The 19844-nt window shown below is 52.2% G+C and overlaps 6 protein-coding genes across 6 annotated transcripts; 4 read left to right on the top strand and 2 right to left on the bottom strand.

The window, feature by feature from the left end:
• Window positions 1-2414: 2414 nt before the first annotated feature.
• Window positions 2415-7323, top strand: J4E82_010381 (uncharacterized protein; the record flags this gene model as incomplete). The annotated part of the gene is made up of 9 exons (XM_051736593.1): window positions 2415-2627; window positions 2681-3209; window positions 3266-3492; window positions 3545-3824; window positions 3875-4108; window positions 4159-4946; window positions 5013-5175; window positions 5238-7005; window positions 7062-7323. The coding sequence occupies 9 exons, from the start codon at window positions 2415-2417 to the stop codon at window positions 7321-7323; spliced, it is 4464 nt and encodes a 1487-aa protein (XP_051583653.1).
• A 268-nt stretch (window positions 7324-7591) lies between these two features.
• On the bottom strand, window positions 7592-8550 carry J4E82_010380 (uncharacterized protein; the record flags this gene model as incomplete). The annotated part of the gene is made up of 3 exons (XM_051736592.1): window positions 7592-8250; window positions 8316-8414; window positions 8469-8550. 3 exons carry the CDS (start codon window positions 8548-8550, stop codon window positions 7592-7594), a joined length of 840 nt encoding a protein of 279 aa, XP_051583652.1.
• Window positions 8551-9431: 881 nt separating this feature from the next.
• J4E82_010379 (uncharacterized protein) lies at window positions 9432-11068 on the top strand (the record flags this gene model as incomplete). Its single annotated transcript, XM_051736591.1, has 2 exons — window positions 9432-9897; window positions 9945-11068. 2 exons carry the CDS (start codon window positions 9432-9434, stop codon window positions 11066-11068), a joined length of 1590 nt encoding a protein of 529 aa, XP_051583651.1.
• A 439-nt stretch (window positions 11069-11507) lies between these two features.
• J4E82_010378 (uncharacterized protein) lies at window positions 11508-15332 on the top strand (the record flags this gene model as incomplete). The annotated part of the gene is made up of 1 exon (XM_051736590.1): window positions 11508-15332. One exon carries the CDS (start codon window positions 11508-11510, stop codon window positions 15330-15332), a length of 3825 nt encoding a protein of 1274 aa, XP_051583650.1.
• A 379-nt stretch (window positions 15333-15711) lies between these two features.
• J4E82_010377 (uncharacterized protein) lies at window positions 15712-17955 on the bottom strand (the record flags this gene model as incomplete). Its single annotated transcript, XM_051736589.1, has 3 exons — window positions 15712-16206; window positions 16259-17708; window positions 17756-17955. The coding sequence occupies 3 exons, from the start codon at window positions 17953-17955 to the stop codon at window positions 15712-15714; spliced, it is 2145 nt and encodes a 714-aa protein (XP_051583649.1).
• Window positions 17956-18178: 223 nt separating this feature from the next.
• On the top strand, window positions 18179-19527 carry J4E82_010376 (uncharacterized protein; the record flags this gene model as incomplete). The annotated part of the gene is made up of 3 exons (XM_051736588.1): window positions 18179-18182; window positions 18384-19082; window positions 19136-19527. 3 exons carry the CDS (start codon window positions 18179-18181, stop codon window positions 19525-19527), a joined length of 1095 nt encoding a protein of 364 aa, XP_051583648.1.
• Between the last annotated feature and the right edge of the window lie 317 nt (window positions 19528-19844).

Raw genomic sequence — 19844 nt, 5'->3', positions numbered from 1 at the left:
CCTTCACACCGCAGGAAGTCTTGCGTGCCGCTCCCGCGAAGCACGCACCAAAGACAAGATTGTGATGGTGGGGTGGGTACACCTCCATGGCCCACAACACTTTCCAAAGTCCCGCACGTCTTAATTAGACCCGGTCCAGAAATTCAAGCGTGGATGACGACTAGCCGGCTCCTGCCGCTAAGTACCAGGCAGCCGGAAATTCAACCCCAGAGCAACTCAATCCTCATGCATCGCCTCCCTGCGACGGATCATACCCCTTCCGGACCGTCAGCACACGTCGTACCGTCTGTCGAGACATGTTAATCAGCCGTTGAAAGCGAGCACCCTTCCAAGCGCTCATGTAACTTTAACTATTGCATCATCCTTCGCTCTTCAGTTGATAGCCGCAACGAAACCACTTAGCTTCAGTTCATATGGAGCTGGCCCGTATTACTAGATTTAGCTGCCATTGTGGGGTATGCACCTTTTCCAAAAGATGAGGAGTCTGCCTGCAGGTACCCCAGGAAATCTGATTTATCCGTACGGGCTGCGCAAGCCATAAACTTCACCTGAAGACAGACTTGCAATTTCCAGCCAGTAGTGGAATCTTCCGGAAGAATTGGGAGCGTTCATCGCGAGCTGCACCGGTCGATCACAACGTATGCGATCGGCGCTGCATCGATCGTCAGTGAACCTGTAATCAAGCTACCAACCGGTGTTGGAACCTATACCGGCATCGCCATGGATTTCCAATACCGACAGAGGCTTCCCTGGTCCCAATTTCGTGTACTCCAGACTACACCAAACCAGCTTTCTGGTTCACTGCTCCGGTGACCAATTTGGCACTCCGCCGGCGTGCAGTTCCGTGGACGTCGAAAATCCTTCGTACTAATCCAAGATGACTCCGGTAGTTGGCCAACGACGAGCCACTCTCAGCTTATGAAAAGTCGATCGTCGACCGTCGACAAGTACACCACCAGTGATTATGGTCGGGCGCTTTACTCCCCCGCTTGTACTTCCTCGTATTTACGAGAGATGTTTATCGTGGCCTTCTGATTGACTGCCGCGTCATCAGGCTATTTGCCAGCTGCCACGGTTCTTGGTCGCGCGGCTGTAGAAATCATCATGACGATGCTATCAGTCCGTGTTCGCTGTTACTTTGTGCATGCGAGCAGAAACCTTGATCTCGGGCCGCCAACTGCATAAACGTGTCCTCATTTTGAGAATGCTCCTTCACTTATGACGTGAGCTGCATTTGACACCCGTAGTTGGATAGCTGCGGCAAGCAAGTGCGCCTTGAACAGCCGTCGTTGCACACGACTCGCCGACGAGAACCGGCAGAACAATGAGAATGTCTCTCCACATCAATTTGTTAGCGTAGGCGTCAAGTGAATTTTCGTTCGGCAGTCACATTCCCATGTGTCGAAATACAGCTCAATTTCCAAGTCTTGGTGACTAAAGGGCCGATGAACGGCCGCCGCAAGCGATGTGTTATACTTTTTCGCGTGTTTTGCATGTCCAAATTTGGCATTCAACGGAATTGAAACAGGAAAGAAAACCGCTTCAAACGCTTTGGATACCCCTAGTCCAGAGCACGGAATACCAACAGCAATGCTGTAGCGTTAAATGCTACATTCTTTTGGGTGTGATCATCGGGATGACAGCGCCGATCTGAAAGCCACAAGCCACAAAGTTGCCGCTACAGCGGTGCCAAGCTGACAGCGTGGTCGCGCAATTAAGGTTGAGGATCCCCTTCCCGAGCCGCCGTCAACACTGTTAGTACGCAGGGTGATGGGAGTGGCGCCGGTCGTTGCTGCTAATCCGGGTGGAACACACGGCTAAACCAAATACGAACACCATGTGATGCCCCTGTCACTTCGACGTAGTCCAACACGACGCATGCGGCCTGCATGCACTGAGTTTGCACCAGGTAACGGAAAGCCTAGTCACGCACCCTACTACCGGTATACGCTCAGCCCTCACTTCTCGGGTCTGCAAGTCGCTCGCTTTAGTGCAACATGACGACGATCAAGGCAAGCTAAGTCACTTTCATGCTGTAAAGATGGCAACTGAGGAACATGTTCAGCTCACAACAAGTACGTAAGGCGCTACTAGTAGCCTCCTGAGGTAACCAGTGGTGTGTGTCCGTGTTACAGTGCGGAGCATTGGTCTCTTGGGATCTCCCAAACGTACTACCGCGTTGTTCAAGCCCTCACCGCGGGTAGTCAGAAACACCAACGCAGGGAAATAAAGAAATCATCATTCTGCCACCGGTCCACATGATCAGCATAGTCATTAGAACCACTCGAGGAATTGTGGGGTTCCCATAATATCAACTCTCCTATCCCATTCCTACTTCCTTTAATGCTTTAATGCACCATCTACATTGCTGAACAGTCTCGACGGATTGTCTCTCGTTCGCAATGGCAGCGAATATGGACCCCGATTGTGCATTGACCGACGATACCTTTGGTCCCTATGCTGGCCCACATTGCCGTGGCGGCTTCGATCTCACTCTCCTCTTCTCCGAGGTGTTTCTCTCGATAATTCCTCTATCCTTGTTGATAGCTATCGCACCTTATAGAATCTATCGACTATGGTGGAAGGATACCAAGGTTTCGAGGACGACTCTGCTATATACCAAACTGGTATGTCATTCTCCTTGAGCTTGATTATGATGGACCTGACCTTTGTACTACAGATAGGATGGGCTGTGTTCGCTGGTTTCGAGCTTGCACTCCTCGTCATCTGGGCAAACCGACAAACACGCAACAACCGTGCCGAACTCGCATCAGCTGCTATCAGCTTCATCGGCGCAGTCTTATTGGGATTTCTCTCCTTCGTTGAGCACATGAGGTCGATACGTCCATCGTTCCTGCTCACGGTATACCTATTCTTCACCAGCATATTTGATATCGAACGCTCCCGCAGTTATGCACTCACACCCGAGCTGGACCTCGTTGCCACGGTTTTCGCCTCACGCCTTGCTGTGAAAGTATTTCTCGCCATAGTTGAAGCGCGAGACAAGCGACAGCTCCTTCTCCCAGACTTCGCCAAGAACCCAACGGAGGCTACCAGTGGTGTTTACAGGCGGGTAACGTTCTGGTGGCTGAACCCGCTCTTCAAGAAGGGATTCTCCACTTCACTGACTGTCGACGACCTTTTCCAGCTGGACAAACACTTAACAGCAGACTACCTGCACCATCTAATTGGCTCGTCGTGGGCAAGAGGTAAATTATGATTACCCTGCCTCTGTATCTACCGTCCACTAACCCGGGGGATATAGTTGCGAACGTCGGTACACATTCTCTCTTCGGAACGACATTGAGGAAATTGAAGTGGCCCATACTGGCAGTTGTTCCGCCCAGACTATGTCTGATTGCCTTCAACTTCTGCCAACCATTTCTGATCGAAAGAGCTGTCAACTTCTCCCAGGAGGCCGAGACGGCGCAGACGGCCAACATCGGATATGGATTGATTGGCGCGTACATCATCGTTTTCATCGGCATTGCAGTCAGTAAACCAATCTCGTGCAACCAGGTTGCCTCGCTAACATGCCTCGTAGATCTCCACCGGGCAATACATGCATTTCACCTTCCGATTCATCACACAGATGCGAGGTGGCCTCATCTCTATGCTCTACAACAAAGCAACAGAAGTCACGTTGACAGACATGGATCCAGCATCTTCCATCACACTCATGAGTGCTGACGTCGAGCGTATCGTCACCGGTATGGAGACTGGTCACGAGGTATGGTCTAATACACTTGAGATTGCCCTCGCAATGTACCTCTTGGAGCGACAACTCGGTGCCGCCTGCGCGATCCCTATCGGCGTTGCTGTTGGTAAGCTTCACTACAACTCCATGCTCCATTCCCCGCTAATCGCCCTCAAGTATCATTGCTCGGCTCTATAGCAGCCACTAGCTTGGTGATGCAACGTCAAGCACTCTGGCTCGAAGGCATCGAGCGACGCATTGCAGCCACCAACTCCATGCTGAACTCGATGAAGGGTGTCAAGATGGGTGGTCTTACCGAGGTTCTGCGAGACGATCTCCAGAAGCTCCGGGTTGATGAGCTAAACATCTCGAAGAAGTTCAGAAAGCTCCTCATCTGGACAATGGGATTCTGTAAGTCATCAAATCTCCGCAGTCTATGTTCATGCACTGATCGTTTATAGCTTACATCTCGCCAATCGTGTCACCTATTCTGGCATTTGCGGTCTTCTCTATCATCGCGCAAAACAGTGACGGTAGAAGCACCCTCGACACCGCAACTGTCTTTACTTCACTCTCGCTGTTCACGCTTCTTACAGAACCACTCGGGTCGCTCATCATGGCTCTTTCCTCTCTGATGGGAGGCGTCGGATCGTTCAAGAGAATCCAAGACTTTCTCACATTGGCTCCGCGCGATGAGCACCGTAAATTTCCTTCCATCTATGGTGGTAGCACAGCGTGCCTTTCAGTCGCAGGCACCGAGTCAGACAAAGGCTCTGAGACTTCTCAAAAAAGCCGTTGTTCTATCGAGGTCAAGGAGTACAGCGCTCTTGGCTCTCAGGCCATCGTCATTGAGAACGGCTACTTCGGATGGGATCCGGTCAGACAGCCATCTGGTACCTTGCAGGACATCGACATGATCGTCCCACGCGGGAAGATTACCATGGTAGTGGGACCGGTAGGGTGTGGTAAGTCAACCCTGCTCAAAGCAGTGCTCGGAGAGTTACCTGTCATGGGTGGCTCGCTGCAGGTGTCTTCCCTACGGATCGCCTTGTGCGACCAAACTGCATGGCACGTGAACGGCACAGTGCAGGAAAGCATCCTCGGTGCTGCCGTGTTTGATCAGCGGTGGTACTCGTCGGTAGTGCGGAGCTGCGCATTAGACGAAGATCTACGGCAATTGCCCCAGGGTGACCAAACCCAGATTGGCAGCAAGGGTATCGCATTGAGTGGAGGCCAGAGCCAGCGAATTGTGAGACACCCCAATATGCACCCCTCTTTCTACTTTTGGACTTTACTGACCACCACCCCTCCGCAGGCACTAGCCAGAGCAGTCTACGCTCAGAAGGACATCATCATCCTCGATGACTGCCTTAGCGGCCTTGATGGCCAGACCGAGAACCGTATATGGCACAGTCTCTTTGGTCACGAGGGACTATTAAAGCGGTGCCGAACCACAGTTCTCGTTGCGTCATCATCGGGTATGTGATATTAAGTCATTCGTCCACCTCGTCCACGTGCTAACATCTCCCTTCTACCACAGCCAAACGCGTACCTTACTCTGATCACATTGTCGCCCTCGACAAGGACGGCAGGATTTTGGAACAAGGTCCTTTCGAGAAGCTGAACAAGTCGGGAGGCTACGTGTCGGGCTTCGACCTTGCACTTCCTGACTGGGACTACCGTGCGGAGAAGCACATCTACGAGGAGCCGCCCAGGTACACCGAGCGTCTAGCCACCGACAACCAGCTCACAGAGGATGACGTGCAAGCTGAAGCGAATCGTCGTACTGGCGACACAGCCATCTACCTCTACTACATTGGTACTGTGGGCTGGATTCCTACAATCATCTTCATCTTTTCTATCATCATCTTCATCTTCGGCATCTCCTTCCCCACTGTCTGGGTGAAGATGTGGGCGGAATACAACGAGGAGAACCCCAACGAGCGACTCGGATACTGGCTTGGCATCTATGCCATGCTTGGTGGGTTGGCACTCTTCTTCCTGATGGTCAGTTGTTGGCAGCTCATCATCACCATGGTCCCTCGTTCTGGCGTCACGTTCCACAAGAAGCTGTTGGATACAGTCCTTGGGTCTCCCATGTCTTTCTTCTCTACCACAGATACCGGAGTCACGCTCAACCGCTTCAGTCAAGATCTCATGTTGATCGACATGGAGTTGCCAGTGGCCGCGCTGAACACTTTCGCCACATTCGTCCTCGTCATCGGACAGATGATTCTTATCGCTGTCGCTGCTCCCTACGCAGCTATTTCCTTTCCTGTCGTCATCGTCGCAGTCTTCTTTGTTCAAAAGTTCTATCTCCGCACATCGCGCCAACTTCGTTTCCTCGATTTGGAAGCCAAGTCACCACTCTACACTCAGTTCAATGAGATACTGGAAGGTCTAGCGACCATCCGCGCATTCGGATGGCAGAGTTTCGTTGAAGAGAAAGCAAAAGCTCTACTTGACCGTAGTCAACGGCCCTTCTACCTGCTCTTTGCGGCTCAGCGTTGGTTGACACTCGTACTGGACTTGGTCGTTGCAGCTGTTGCAACGATCCTCATAGTGCTGGTAGTCACCTTGAAAGGCAAGCTGAGTGCGGGATACGTTGGTGTAGCGCTACTCAACGTGGTACTGTTCTCTCAGAGTATCAAGTTGCTCATCTCTTTCTGGACCCAGCTCGAGACGCACATCGGAAGTGTAGCCAGGATCAAGAACTTTACCGCCGATGCCGTGGCAGAGGACTCTGAGGGCGAAGACCACATTCCGCCCGCCAGCTGGCCAAGCGCCGGCAAGATTGAGTTCAGAGGCATCGAAGCATGCCACCGGCCCGGCGAACCCGTTATCTCGAACTTTTCCCTCTCCATCAGGCCTGGTGAAAAGGTTGCCATCGTTGGCCGCACGGGGAGCGGAAAGTCATCGCTCGTTCTCTCTCTCTTCCGTATGGTCGAACTTTCCAGTGGTAGTATCACCATCGATTCCGTTCCACTTACCCGGGTACCTCGCCAAACCATTCGCAGTCGACTCATCGGTCTACCTCAAGACGCCTACCTACTTCCCGGTTCGGTTCGCCTCAATGCTGACCCCTTGAAAGAATCCGATGACAAAGCCATCATGGCTGCGTTGAAGGATGTACAACTATGGGATATCATTGTGGCAAAGGGTGATGCTGAGAAGTACGGGCACCCGTTAGACGTCGAAGTCGAGGACCTGCATTTCTCGCACGGACAACGTCAGCTCTTCTGCTTAGCACGTGCAATGCTCAAGAAGGACAAGTCAACCGTCGTTGTCATGGACGAAGCTACTAGCAAGTACGTTCATCAACCGCTTTCTTTCCAAAGGTCAATCGCTAACAATGAACGTTTAGTCTCGATGCTGCAAGTGACGCCCATGTCCAACGCCTCCTCCGCTCCAGATTCCCACATCACACCCTCATCACCGTCGCCCACAAGCTCGATACAATACTCGACTTCGACAAGGTCGTCGTCATGAACAAGGGTCAACTCGTTGAGTACGGTTGTCCTCACAAGCTACTAGACCGCCAGGGAAGCTGGTTTAAGAGTCTGTATGAAGATGTCGCAAGAAGAGGTTCTGAGGATGAGGACGAGGACGAGATCAACGTCATCTAGTGAAGGTCATTTGGTAGAAACGATACTGTGGTAATTGAGCGTAGCATTTTCCTTTCAAAATTATGCCCGGAGGCATGCGCAATTTTCTTAAGTCAACATAGGTAGCGAAAAGGCGTTGAGGTATAGTAGAGTCGATCATTCCCCTTCCATATCCATATTCATATTTAGTCTTATATCCAAACTAGACCATGAGGTCTTCAGCATATAGTTCAAAATTTATCTTGTCCTAAAAAGTGCAGCTCATCACACTTCACTTCTCCACAATCTCTTAAGCAGCAAGCGAAAGCTCCACGACTATCTCCCGGCCATGCTCTTTGAAGCCTTGCATCAGCCATTTCCTTATGTTGGCGAGGACAACCTCAGGCGTGCCCTGCACAATGGAAGGAGTGATCAGTTCGCTCTTGATGTAAACCAACCGAATTTGCTCCAAAGCCCTGCTATTGAAGATTTGTGCCATATCATACCGGCCGACAACCTCAGCAACTGTTCTCACCCTCCTCTCCTTGGCCTTGTCGGGTCTTGTGCGTTCCAGCTCAAGGAGCTGCCTTTCTCCCCACATCGAATCTGTGATGGCCGAAGTGTGTAGAGTGAAAGACATTTCTCTAAGTGAAGGCAAATTTGAAGCGAGAATTATAAAAGGATTAGACTTGCGATTGTCAGAAACACCAGAGAACCAATGGAAGCCGTTCATGTCGACTCTGAGAATGTTGTTGGCGATATTCGGTAGGGCTTTGAGCATGGCGCCAATGAAGAAGGTATCAGTAGTCGAGGCAACCGTAAAAGTGAGGAGGCGGATGTAGGGAACAACGGTGCCTTTCCATTCGCTCTCCCTGTCAGCGTGGAAGGTAACACCCTTGAGAAATTGAGGTTGACTAGGGTTGGCTTGAGGGGTGCCACTCTCAGCGGCGATATCGATAGTGAAAGGACCTGTGAAGGTAATATAGTCAGTGGATCGGAAGCAGCTTTGAGGATTGGAAGTGAAAAAGACATACCATCGCAGAGGATATTCCAGAGAGCAACATTGGCGCCTTCAGGTAGAGAAGGGGTCATATTTCTAGCTACAAAGGTACTTGCAGTCGCATCCTGGGGAACTACAACGAATCGTTAACATATATTGATACACATCAGACGAGGCCTAAACACACGGTTACCGCCACCCGAAACCGCACCCTGAAGGTTGTCATCGAAGTTGGATCTGGTAGAGGTAGATATGTCGGCGGAGTTCATGTCTTGAAGGGTTTGATATCGAAGGAGCTTTGGTGACAGGTATGATAGAGAGTATGTCAGGATGTGGTATTATGAACTGTAGATGAGAAGTTCAGGTCTAGTAGCATAGAATACTTTTATGTCGTTTCTGGATACTAAACCAGAAGAAACCACATTCACTTGCTTTCTGGTAACATGACAGGAGCGTTTGCTCTACGTGAAGGGGACATCGATGACCTTGCCATCACATGCGATTCGTCCAAGCGGTGCCGTCAGTATATCTCTAGAAGACAACAGAAGCTACGTGCATGCAACAAAGCTCCCTTCTTGCCGTTTGCGCTTTCATTCAAATCTGCTCAAGTGGCTTCATCAGACCTAACATGGTTACGAAAGCGGTGGGGTGATACCTGAGACTAAGTAACTACAGCAAACCCGTATACCCGCTATCCTCTGGGTCCATGCTTCATCGGGTAGTACTTGAACAACTGTAGGCACGAGTTACTCCGGCATACCACCAATGGCCTGATCTTCAGATTGATGGCAGCGGAGTAGTTGGTGCGGGGCGGAACTTGATAGGCTAAACTTGGCTGCTGACGTAACCTCTGCCGCATGAACGAGACGCTCGACACTCGGCGTTCGAAGGATCAACGCGACGGCCGGAGTAATCACGGAGTCGTTTCACGGTTGCAGCGTTGTCGCAAATGACAAGACTTGCCCTGTTCATTCTTCATATCCTCACGATGATCCCTAGCTAACGATACCTACTGACTCTTTGCAGCTTGCTTACTGCTCAGGTGAATTCCTTGTTTTAGCTGTCGCATCGCTCAGGCACATTGGCACAAGTGTCAGCCGTACACCCGCCCTTGGTCGCAAATCTTGCGGTACACGCACATGCCATTGCAATGGCGTTGCCCTCAGACCTGCCGCGAGCATCAATCGAAGAGAACGACGCGCTCTTGTCCCCAGCGGAATCGGCCCACCATGCGCTGCCCCAAGCGACCAAGAAGCCATGGGTGCTTCTCGTCGTCCTCATCTTCGTCATGATCGCCTTCATCGACGTAGGTGCCTACCTCGCCGAAGCGCCCATGACGCGTCTCTACGAAGCGAACCTCTGCCTCAAATACTACCACGAACAAGACCCCTCAGTGATACCTAGCGATGGAAGCATACCGGAGCAGCTATGCAAGGTGAATGTAGTGCAGCAGCAATTAGCGAGCATCTTCGGCTGGCAGGAGATGTTCAGCGCGCTGCCGGGCATTCTTCTAGCGGTGCCATACGGTACTTGGGCCGACAAGGTGGGTAGAAAGTGGATATTCATAGCGAGCTTGGTCGGAATAGAGCTCGGCTTTGTCTGGGTGCTGTTGATATGTAAGAAGGCGGACAACAAGATTGAGGTCCCGCGCTAACACCGTCAGGTTACTTCAAGTCTCTCCCTCTACAGTTGACATGGCTCTCGAGCGCCTTCACCATCATCGGCGGCGGTCCAATTGTGGCCATGGCTATCGGCATTACTATGATCTCTGACATAGCGCCCCCAGAACAGCGTACCACAATCTTTCTGTATCTCACAGCCTGCGTTCTTGTCGCGGAGATGTTGGCACCCATAATGGCAGCGAGACTTATGGAAAGTGGAAACTGGCTGCCTCTATTGCTGTCGTTAGCCATACAAATTGTGGGTGTCGTCGTGGCCTTGTTCATTCCGGAGACGCTGCATCTCCGTGACCTGCCCGAGCCCAAGGATAGCGACGACCAGATTTTTGAGCTACACCCCAAGACCAGCGACTTTTCAGTGCGAGCACAATTGCGCAACTTCCAGGCTGCAGTACATTTCCTCAAGAGCGATTGGACCTTGGCCATGGTCGTCTTCACTTTTTTGGCCAACAGACTGGGCAGACAGTGTATTTCACTTCTGGTTCGCTACGCTTCGAAACGTTACAGCTGGGAGATCAAGAAAGCCGCCTACTTGCTGTCATTCCGTGCCGCTACCAACCTTGTGGCTGTCACCGTCTTGATTCCACTAGTCAATTTTCTTCTTTTAAGGAAGCTGCATTTCCCTGCACACTGGGCGGACCTGTGGATTGCACGGGTATCTATAGTCCTTACCACCGTCGCCTTCTTCGTCATGGGTATCGCGGCGCACCCTTCTCTCCTCATCGTCGGGCTCCTTCTTTACAACATGGGTACAGGATATAACGCTGCTATGCGATCCGTGGCCATACATGTCGTTGGCAGTCAGTCGAGCCCAGATATCGGCAAACTCATGAGCACCATTGCGATGGCTGAGAGCATTGGCGCAATGGTCGCTGGGCCACTGTTAAACGAGCTGTTTCAACTGGGCATAGGTGTTGGCGGTGCCTGGTTGGGTTTGCCATTCTTGAGTTCTGTCGTAGTGTTCGCATTCATGACTGTTGTGACTTGGATCATCGATGTGGAAGACAAGGAGCCCGCTTACTTACAAGTACACACTGAGGACGAGGAAGAGAGACAAACTAGTGCACTCGAAGGTGAAGAGCTTACCAGACACAGGGACGTGTTTTAGATTTTATGCTCTAGATTGAAGATACCCCACAATTGGACAGATCAACTTTTCATTCTCAACAATATGCGCAAGAAGGCACTTTCGAGACATGCAGACAAAACACGCAGGTGTTGACTGGGGATAGCAGCCACACCTCGTGGTGGCAGTCGCAGTGCTCTACGCGCCTGCTGCACAACCTGAAAGAAGTAGCGACGTGGGACTTCACATTCCAAGACATGACCATTCTCGAGGTGCGCTTTCCTGCTTAGCATGGTATACACCCTATCATTCTCCTTCCCACACATCCAGACCACATCTGTCATACCATACTGTTGGCTGTGCCTCATTACCGCTGTTTCTGCTACATGCCGTCAACACGTCTTTAGCACTACTTCGCTACGTTGGCTGCACGCTCTTACCGCTCTACTCCACCAGACCATAGTTTTATCCTGCAATTGTGATGCTGGCTCGCGCGAATAGCGATGCAGGTGTCCGTCTCCGCCGATCCAAGTCTGCGTCTACCGTTCACAAGCGTCCCACTTCCATCACCGAATCACCGGATCTGGATACGATCAGAGAGCAAGCTCTAGCTGCGGCCACAGCTGCCTTTGCTCGAGCGCAGGCCCAAGATGCGGCGGAGCGCACCACAAAACGTAGCTCTGAGGTGGCAAGGTCCAAGAGCAATGCCAGCCGCAAGTCTCTCACTTCCCAGGGCAGCCACTTTCCACCGCGCGATTCGAGCTTCAGATCTCTGCAGCGCCCGAACGCTGAGCAGACTAGAAGCACCCACCGCTTGTCCCAGTCCTCGACAGAGAACACAAACCAGAACACAGAGCAATTTCCGCCCTTCTATCCTGCTCCCAGCGTCCATGGATCACTTTCCGTGCCGCGATATCTATCAACACAGTCTTCTATCACATTCAGTGAAAACGCCAGACCCAATTCCCAACCAAAGTCGTTTCGACAGAATACTTCGACTTCAATTACCTCACAACAAATACGCAAGGCACGCTCTATGTACTACGCAAGTAGTGTCCAAACTGGATCTCCGATCGCTCGACCACCCTCCAAATACCTTACAACACCGCCTCTAGTTAGTGCCAGTCCAGTGTCAGAAACCTCGTCTCTTCCTTTATCGTCCCGAACACTTCGGCCGTCACCACTTGCAGGCCCCCGCGTGCCTGTCACAGTCAAGCCTGACATGACGCTTGACATGGCACGAGATGAATATCTGCAAGGTTTCCAACAGAAGGCAGTGAAACACAAGCCGTCCATGTTTCTTCCGTCATTAAAGAAGAGACAGGATAGAGGAAAAGACAAAGGCAAGCGTGTCGCATCGGAATCCTCTTCCTTTCCGATAAGTAAACAGCACACACCCGACGAGTCGACGACTGACCTTGCTTTGAACGAAATGATATCATCCCATGAGATAAAAGAGAAGCGATCATTCTCCGGTTCTCTCAAAAGCAAGATCAAGAAAGTATTTCGGCGTGCATCGGGCAGATCAGCCAACCTTCCTGTTCAGCAGATTGATGCCAGTCGCGACTACTTTCATACTGCACACTATAACCCACCGTCCGCCAAAGATGCACTGGGCATACCCCCTCCCAATGAAGAAACCTTACACCGCATTCGTGCCCGAACGCCGTCACTCGAGGGAACTTACCCAGTCTATCTCCGATCTGGGTCTCGAAGCAATAGCACTGGAAGCAATCGCAGTCTCCATAGCGAAGCCAATGCTACAAACATATCAGCCTCTCGAGTCACAAGCTGGGGAACATCCACTACAAGCGATACGCTGACTCAACGAGCCCTGAAGCGCATGACTGTTATACACGAATCCAAGGATAGCATTGGAAGCGAGGGAGATCACAACGCTTCTGCATCTACCTCTAGACGGAAGTCGCTGCCTCTGCCACCTCTCTCCGCTTTTCGTGACCCAATGCCCATGGAGATCCTCACCGAAGAGTCACCAACGCCCGTCGATCCCAAACGCGTCTTTTCTGCGCTCATGAAAGAGATTGGGTCGTCAAAACAACAGTCGTCCTCAAGCCCTACTCAACGAACACCTGGAGCGGAGAGCGACGTATTCGAATCCAGCACGACGAAGCTATTTTCTCACCCACGAGACTTGCATTCAGGCGGCAACCGCAATCTTCGAAGCAGTATTGTATTGGACCAGAGACCACCATCACGAAGACCTACCACGTCCCAAAGTGCGCAGAGCAAGACCAGCACAATCAGGTCTTTCGGCAGGGTGATCAGGTCAACCATTCGCACCGTCACACCCATCGGACAGCACTCGTCGCCCGCTCCAGACGCCACAAGTCGCATGTATGGCTCGGAAGGAGAGCAGCAACGAGATGATGGGTTGCTTCCGTCAAACATTGCGCCAGAATCAGACGATAGCCAGAACGATAGTGATAGTGCTGAGCGCAATTGTGCTGTTCAAGTGTTTACGCCATCGACCTTGCAGATTGAGAAGCGCGTAGAAAAGGCGAAAGAACGATGGAAAACACCACTCGAAGAAGCCGAGCGCCTCCAATTCCCGCGTGAAACAGGTAGAACTTACGATATCACAACTTTTGCTCAGCAGACCCAAGGAGCAGCAAAAGTTATCATTGAACATGACATGAAAGTAGCATCGGTACCTAGGTCTGTTGATCACAACACACATAGACTTCCCGTATCTCCGAAAGCTTCCGCGTCACCAGCATCTCGTGTTGCGGCGACGCCAATGTCCCCCAGCATATATTCACGGGATACGGATGGTATCAGCATTCTCCCGAACGATAGCATCATGTCTTTTGGAGGGCATAGTGAGTTTGATCGATCTCACGATGGTGGCTCAGCAGTTGTTTCCACTAGCCAGTCAGTCAGAAGCTACGTAGTGGGCACACCCTCCCCTCAACGTCGGGGATCGACGCGTACAAGTCGGGATTGGAGGGCCTGGCTGTCGCATGAGATCTCAGGCATGGAGCTCACCAGTCAAGATGATTTGAGGATTCACGATCAATACACAACACCATCTAAGAAGACAGGACCCGATCCGATCCGCACAACTCAGACAGAGCACGAGGATACGACGGTCGTTCTTCGAGGATCTCTTGATGTAATAACACCGCGACCAGGGGCCCATGATTCAACAAAGGCAAATGACTCGCATGTTCCTCGTCACTTGGACAGTTTAGAATCCAAGTATGGTGAGAAGCGCGGCGTAAAAGCAGCCGATCTGATCGCTGAGAGATCATCGTCATCCTTGGAGATTGATGACAAGAATACTTGCAGCTATCCTACAACAGACACCAGTGACACGGCAAAGGACCATCAACCATATCAGATCAAATCAACGTCGCTTTCCAGCACGGAGCGTCCGCTTGCAAAACCGAGAACCCTGGAGTCTACTCCACGCTCTTTGCTTGAGACACCTAGATCGCCTTCATTGAACGACCGATTCCCATATCTTGATACTGGCCGACGCTCGAGCAGCAACAGCTTGTCTTCTCAACATTCTAAATCACCTACCATTATGCACGTTCCAACGAAGTCTCAACCCTCGCCTAAGCTGACACCTGCTACCAAAGTCATCACTGATGCGTCCATCCCAGCCACAAATGAGACCTCAGAGTGTGTGTCAGACACTGCACTGAGAAAGAATGATGCGCAGTCTAGAAGGAAAGAGAACGTTACCCCTCCCTCGATACGCAGTCAAAAGAAGTCTATCGTGTCAACTTCGGGATTTTCGACGCGACCAAACTCGCAACATCTGCTTTGCCCGTCAACCACCCCACGTGTTTCACCTAGCATCAGTCAACACCACACACCAGAGGGGAACGAAAACAAGCAAAAACCCAGCCCAGCAGGGACTCCTTTACGTCCCCGCATTCGCGCAACCCTCCGCCCGATGTCTCCGGAGAAACTCGCTCGCCGGCCCCGTAGTGCATTCGACCTCCGTGGTGCCAACAATATTGGCCGACCCACTGTCATCGATCTGGATAATGTCTCCTCACTTCCCGGTTCAGACCTACGGCGCCCTGGACTACATGTCAAGACCTCGTCAAGCTCTCTGGCCATGAGCAAGGAACCTATTCCCGATACCATTTCTGTAGGCAGAACTATCAACACTGTACTCAATGGTGAGCGGAGTGAGAGCGTTACCCCTGGTCAACGGATGGCAGATCGGTTCTTGAAGCAGAGGAAGAGTACGCCGGCGTTGGAAGGTAGTGCAGGTAAGCTGAGAGGTGGGCTACTTTTGGTTAGGGAAGATACACCAGCTTTTCTGTGACATGTTCAACAACTAGCAAGGAATTATGTCAGTATGTGCACAAGAGATGAGGTTGGGTAACAGAGAGTTTAGCGAGCATCTTTGGGTACTGGAACATATGGATTTGGCTCTTTCTCGAATTGGATAGCAGAGCTTCTGAGTGTAGCTTCAGGGCAGCGGGCTGGTAAGGGAGTTGCCTACTTCTCATGGTATATGGTTGGCATCTGTAGTACGGTAGTATCAATGTGAGATTGTATCATTACTCATGCACGTGTCAGGATACATGAGCTGGTTACGAAGACTTAATGCAGTGCACTACAAGCGTATGGTAGCAGGGTATATTACTTGAAATTAAGCATAAGCTGTTGTTGAATAGCGCTCTATGGTTGTATCCTCTTCCTCAAAGCATCTCGCCCTCTTCGTCCAATCCTCCCTCATCCTCCTCATCCCATTCTACATCTGCCGCTGCCTCATCAGCTCGTCTTTGCACCTCCTTTAAGCCACTCATCTCCTCGACCCACCCTTTTTCGTTCAACGCCCTAGAGACGAACTCCCAGGGATTTGCGTTGTAAGCCTCGAGCACCCTGTCACTGCACGCTGAGCAGCAATCATAGGGCTTCCCTTCTACTTGTATATTCGAGAAGGTCGAGAGGTAGCCTCGTATTGTGTGGGGTATGGTGCCAAGAGGATGTTGGAAGGGTGGTGGTAGTGCGGGATGAGATGGTGTGGGGGTGGGGGAAGACTTTGAGTTTTGCTGCGAGGGAGGTGGTGCACATGCTTTTGAGGGGTGTTGGAGGATAGACATGAGGAGTTCGACGAGCAGGCTGGATGCGAGGGGCGCTACGCCAGGGCGGGTTACGGTACATTGTTGGTCGAGGGTGGCGTTGCTTAGGGACTGTTTGATTAGGTTAGCTGTGTATCGCTCAGACTGATGTGTAGTTACTTGCATCTGCGGGTGCAACAACGTCGTTGCAGAAGTAGCATCCTAGCTCCACCTCTCCCTCTTGCGTCGCCTTTAGGCCATGTCGCATGACGACGTAAGTGTCGAAGCCTAGCGCGGCATTGAGAACGATCTTTCCGTAGGCCTTGCCCATGAGACTTGGTAGCCATCTACTTTCTCGTGTATCCATAAGCAGGAAAATGGCGTCATGCTCACTGATCAACCTCTGCAGCTTCTCGAACTCGATCTTCGTCTTGGCGCTGTCAGTCATCGGGTGACCCAGCATGGGTACTTCCATGACGTGCCCGGTCGCATCGACGCCTGGGTAGATTTCTTGCAAAGCCGCTGCCGCTCTTTCGGCTTTCTTCGCACCGCCTTTCAGGCAATCATCGAAGTTGAAGAGAGGCTGCCGTACAGGATTCGAGAAGCTAACTGTGGCGTTGTCAATGAACGTAATCTTCCTCACACCCCATCCCATCAGCGTTCTTGACACGTATGTGCCTAGTGTTCCCGCTCCGAGCAGTAGACACTTGCAATTCTTGATGACATCCAGATCGATGGTGGGAGCTATGCGCCACTTGATCAGCTTTAGGTTGAGATCGACAGCTTGGTCAGCGAGTTTGCGCTCGTCCATATATTCGGACAGGTCTACGTTCCGTGATGTCAACTTGCCGGCTTCTGTCCGTTCCCAGCCCGTCACTTTGGGTAGCTTTGGCGTCCGTGGGCGACTTTCTGATGCTTCCGAGGTGGGTGCCGCATCGGGAGTGGGGTCTGCACGTAGTTGTAGGATGAGAGAATTGGGCTGGTCGCGCCGTGTATGGGTGTCGCGATAACACATGATCTGAGCATCATTCAGATGCCATCGATGCCGCATCAAGACGAGGAGATTGCGGAGAGGCCATCCAGGGTTGGATTCGTAGGTAGAGGGGTCTGCAAAACAGATGAAGCGATCGCGACTATCGACTTTGTCGAAGAAGCCCTTTTCATAGGCCTCGAGTCTACCTATGGCCCAGATATATCCAAACTCTTCGAGTGGCGAGACTGGTGTTTTTGGCCTCTCCTCTGGGTCACCCCCTCCTTGTATGCGTTTTGCTAGGAAGAAGCCTCTTTGGCGGACATCAGAGCTGTAGCGCCACGTCTGTACCGCATCCACCAGGTATGTAGTCTCTCTGGCCTGCAGTCTCGTAGCCTCTCCTATTTGTTTCCACGGTGGGTCGGATTGTATGGCAGGGAAGCCAAAGTGATAGGTAAACTTGTATTTCTTGAGGTTGGCAAATATGATGGCTGTGAAGGAGGAGAGAAGAGAGGGGCATTCGTATATGGAGCCGTCGTGTATGGCGTCCCATATCGTTTGGGCGCATCGTTCGAGTATGGCGGCGCGATCGAGGTTCTTGTAGTCTTCTATGGTGTTGCAGTTCTTGATGATGCCTTCGGCGCGACAGAAAGTCGGAGGGGTGCTGAAACTGTCAGAGGGGCGGGGATGGAGTCAAGCGTCAAGACATACTCGTCTGAAGTCAGGGCGTTGGGGTGTATCTGCACGCGCATAGATCGCGACGAATGCTCTCCAGGACGAACTTCATACAAGCCGAGCACCTTACGCGCGGAATCGTCGAGTCTGTCATGGTTGATCTTGATGTGTGCTAGGGCGGCATAGAACTGGACGTCGACATCACTCAACCAAGGCGCAAACTTGAGGGTGGACATGTTGGGAGGTGGAGTGGATGGTGGGGTATGGACAAGGCTGTGAGATGCGTGGCGATGCAAGGTATATGATGGCCTAGGATGCGACGGCAACAGCAGTCATAAGAGCAGAGGGCGAGACAGGTGAGGCGGTCAAGGGCGCATGCATGTGACAGTGAGCGTCCAAGTGATGGCGAAGGCAACGGCACGCTTCACGCTTCACCCCGCTGCCGCCATGATCAATGTCATGGGTCTAGGCGGGGCCGCGCTAGAAGGCGTTCCTGCAGCCGCACGCGCTTAGCCGCTGTCAGTAACAGCGAGCTTCGATCCCGTCCACCGACTCGCTCCACAACTATCACCGCACCTGGCCGGCCCGTGATCGCCATGCTTCTTGGATTGTGCGGAGGCAAGCACCGTCAGATGTGGTTTGAGAAGATGCTGACAGAGCACAGGAATATGCGCGGGCAAGTCGTCGATAGCTTCCTATCTCGTTGAGGAGCACCACTTCACCCGCCTGCGCCTGGTGCGAACGGCTGCCACGCCTCCAGAGGAGAAGTCGGCCTCGAATACTCGCGTCCCCTCCCCAGCAAAGTCGCCCGCTGCGTCAGGGCGCACATTCCCAGACGTCGATGCGCTGCTCGAGTTCGTCACGCTGAGATGGAGAGAGCGATTCGTCCTGACGGATATATGGGACGAAACCGTGGTTGATGCCCTTATGAGGCGCCCCTTCTTCCTCCTCGTCAGCGTAGATGCGCCCGTCAGTGTGCGATGGCAGCGATTCAAGGCCCGCTGTGCTGCCACTCAGCACACACCGCCAACCCTCGAGGACTTCGTTCTACGCAACGACCAGCACTTGTTCGCTCCCAAGACTGGTCTCAGCGCGCTGTGCCAGCGAGCACAGTTGAAGCTACTCAACTCCTCATCCGACATAGGCGTCCTACGCAACGCTATCCTGCACCTGGACCTCATGGACGAAGCACGTGTGCGGCCGAGCTGGGACCAATACTTCATGCAGCTGGCCGATCTGGCAGCACGTAGGAGCAACTGCATGAAGCGACGGGTGGGATGTTGTATAGTCAGGGAAAAACGTGTCATTAGCACCGGGTACAACGGTACACCACGCGGCATGACCAACTGCAACGAGGGCGGATGTACGTACCTTTACATATTGCGAGCCAGAAAACACCCCACTGACAACACACAGGTCCCCGCTGCAACAATGCCGCCCAAGGAGGTGTCGGTCTCTCCACCTGTCTCTGCCTGCACGCCGAAGAAAATGCTCTGCTCGAAGCTGGCCGTGATCGCATCGGCGAGAACGCCATCTTATACTGCAACACCTGCCCTTGCCTGACCTGCAGTGTCAAGATAACACAAGTCGGTATTAGCGAGGTAGTCTACAACCAAGGCTATCTTGTAGACGACCAGACAGCTAGGATATTTGCTGAAAGCGGTGTCAAGTTGCGTCAGTTCTCCCCGCCTGCGGACGGCCTTGTAGATCTGAGCATCCATATGGGCGGAGAGAAGCAAAAAGAAGACAAGGTCGAGGATGCCAGGGAGTTACTCGATGACATGAACTTCCTGAGGCCCTTGAGCTAGGCCATGCACCCAGTGATGAGCATTTAGAAGACGCGACAATAAATGAGACCACCAGTGTGCAAACATACCTTGCCTAGTATTTGCTATTGGGAGTGACACGTGACTTGCGTCATGCTCAATCGGATGTTATACGACTGTAAGTAACGCGTGGCGACGCCTCCACGCGAGCGCCTCTCACGAGATGCGGCCGCCTGCCACAGTTCACAAGGTACACATTCTGGACTTGGAAACCTCTACTTCCTTGTCTACTGCTGTATTGTGACGTGCCATTGAAGAACCCCTAAGTTGTGGTGCATGTTGGTGTTGAGAGGGCAAAG

Source organism: Alternaria postmessia (genome assembly GCF_024291825.1).
Source record: "Alternaria postmessia strain BMP 2775 chromosome Unknown scaffold_122, whole genome shotgun sequence".
NCBI lineage: Eukaryota > Fungi > Ascomycota > Dothideomycetes > Pleosporales > Pleosporaceae > Alternaria > Alternaria postmessia.
This window is presented reverse-complemented; position numbering and strand designations above follow the sequence as displayed.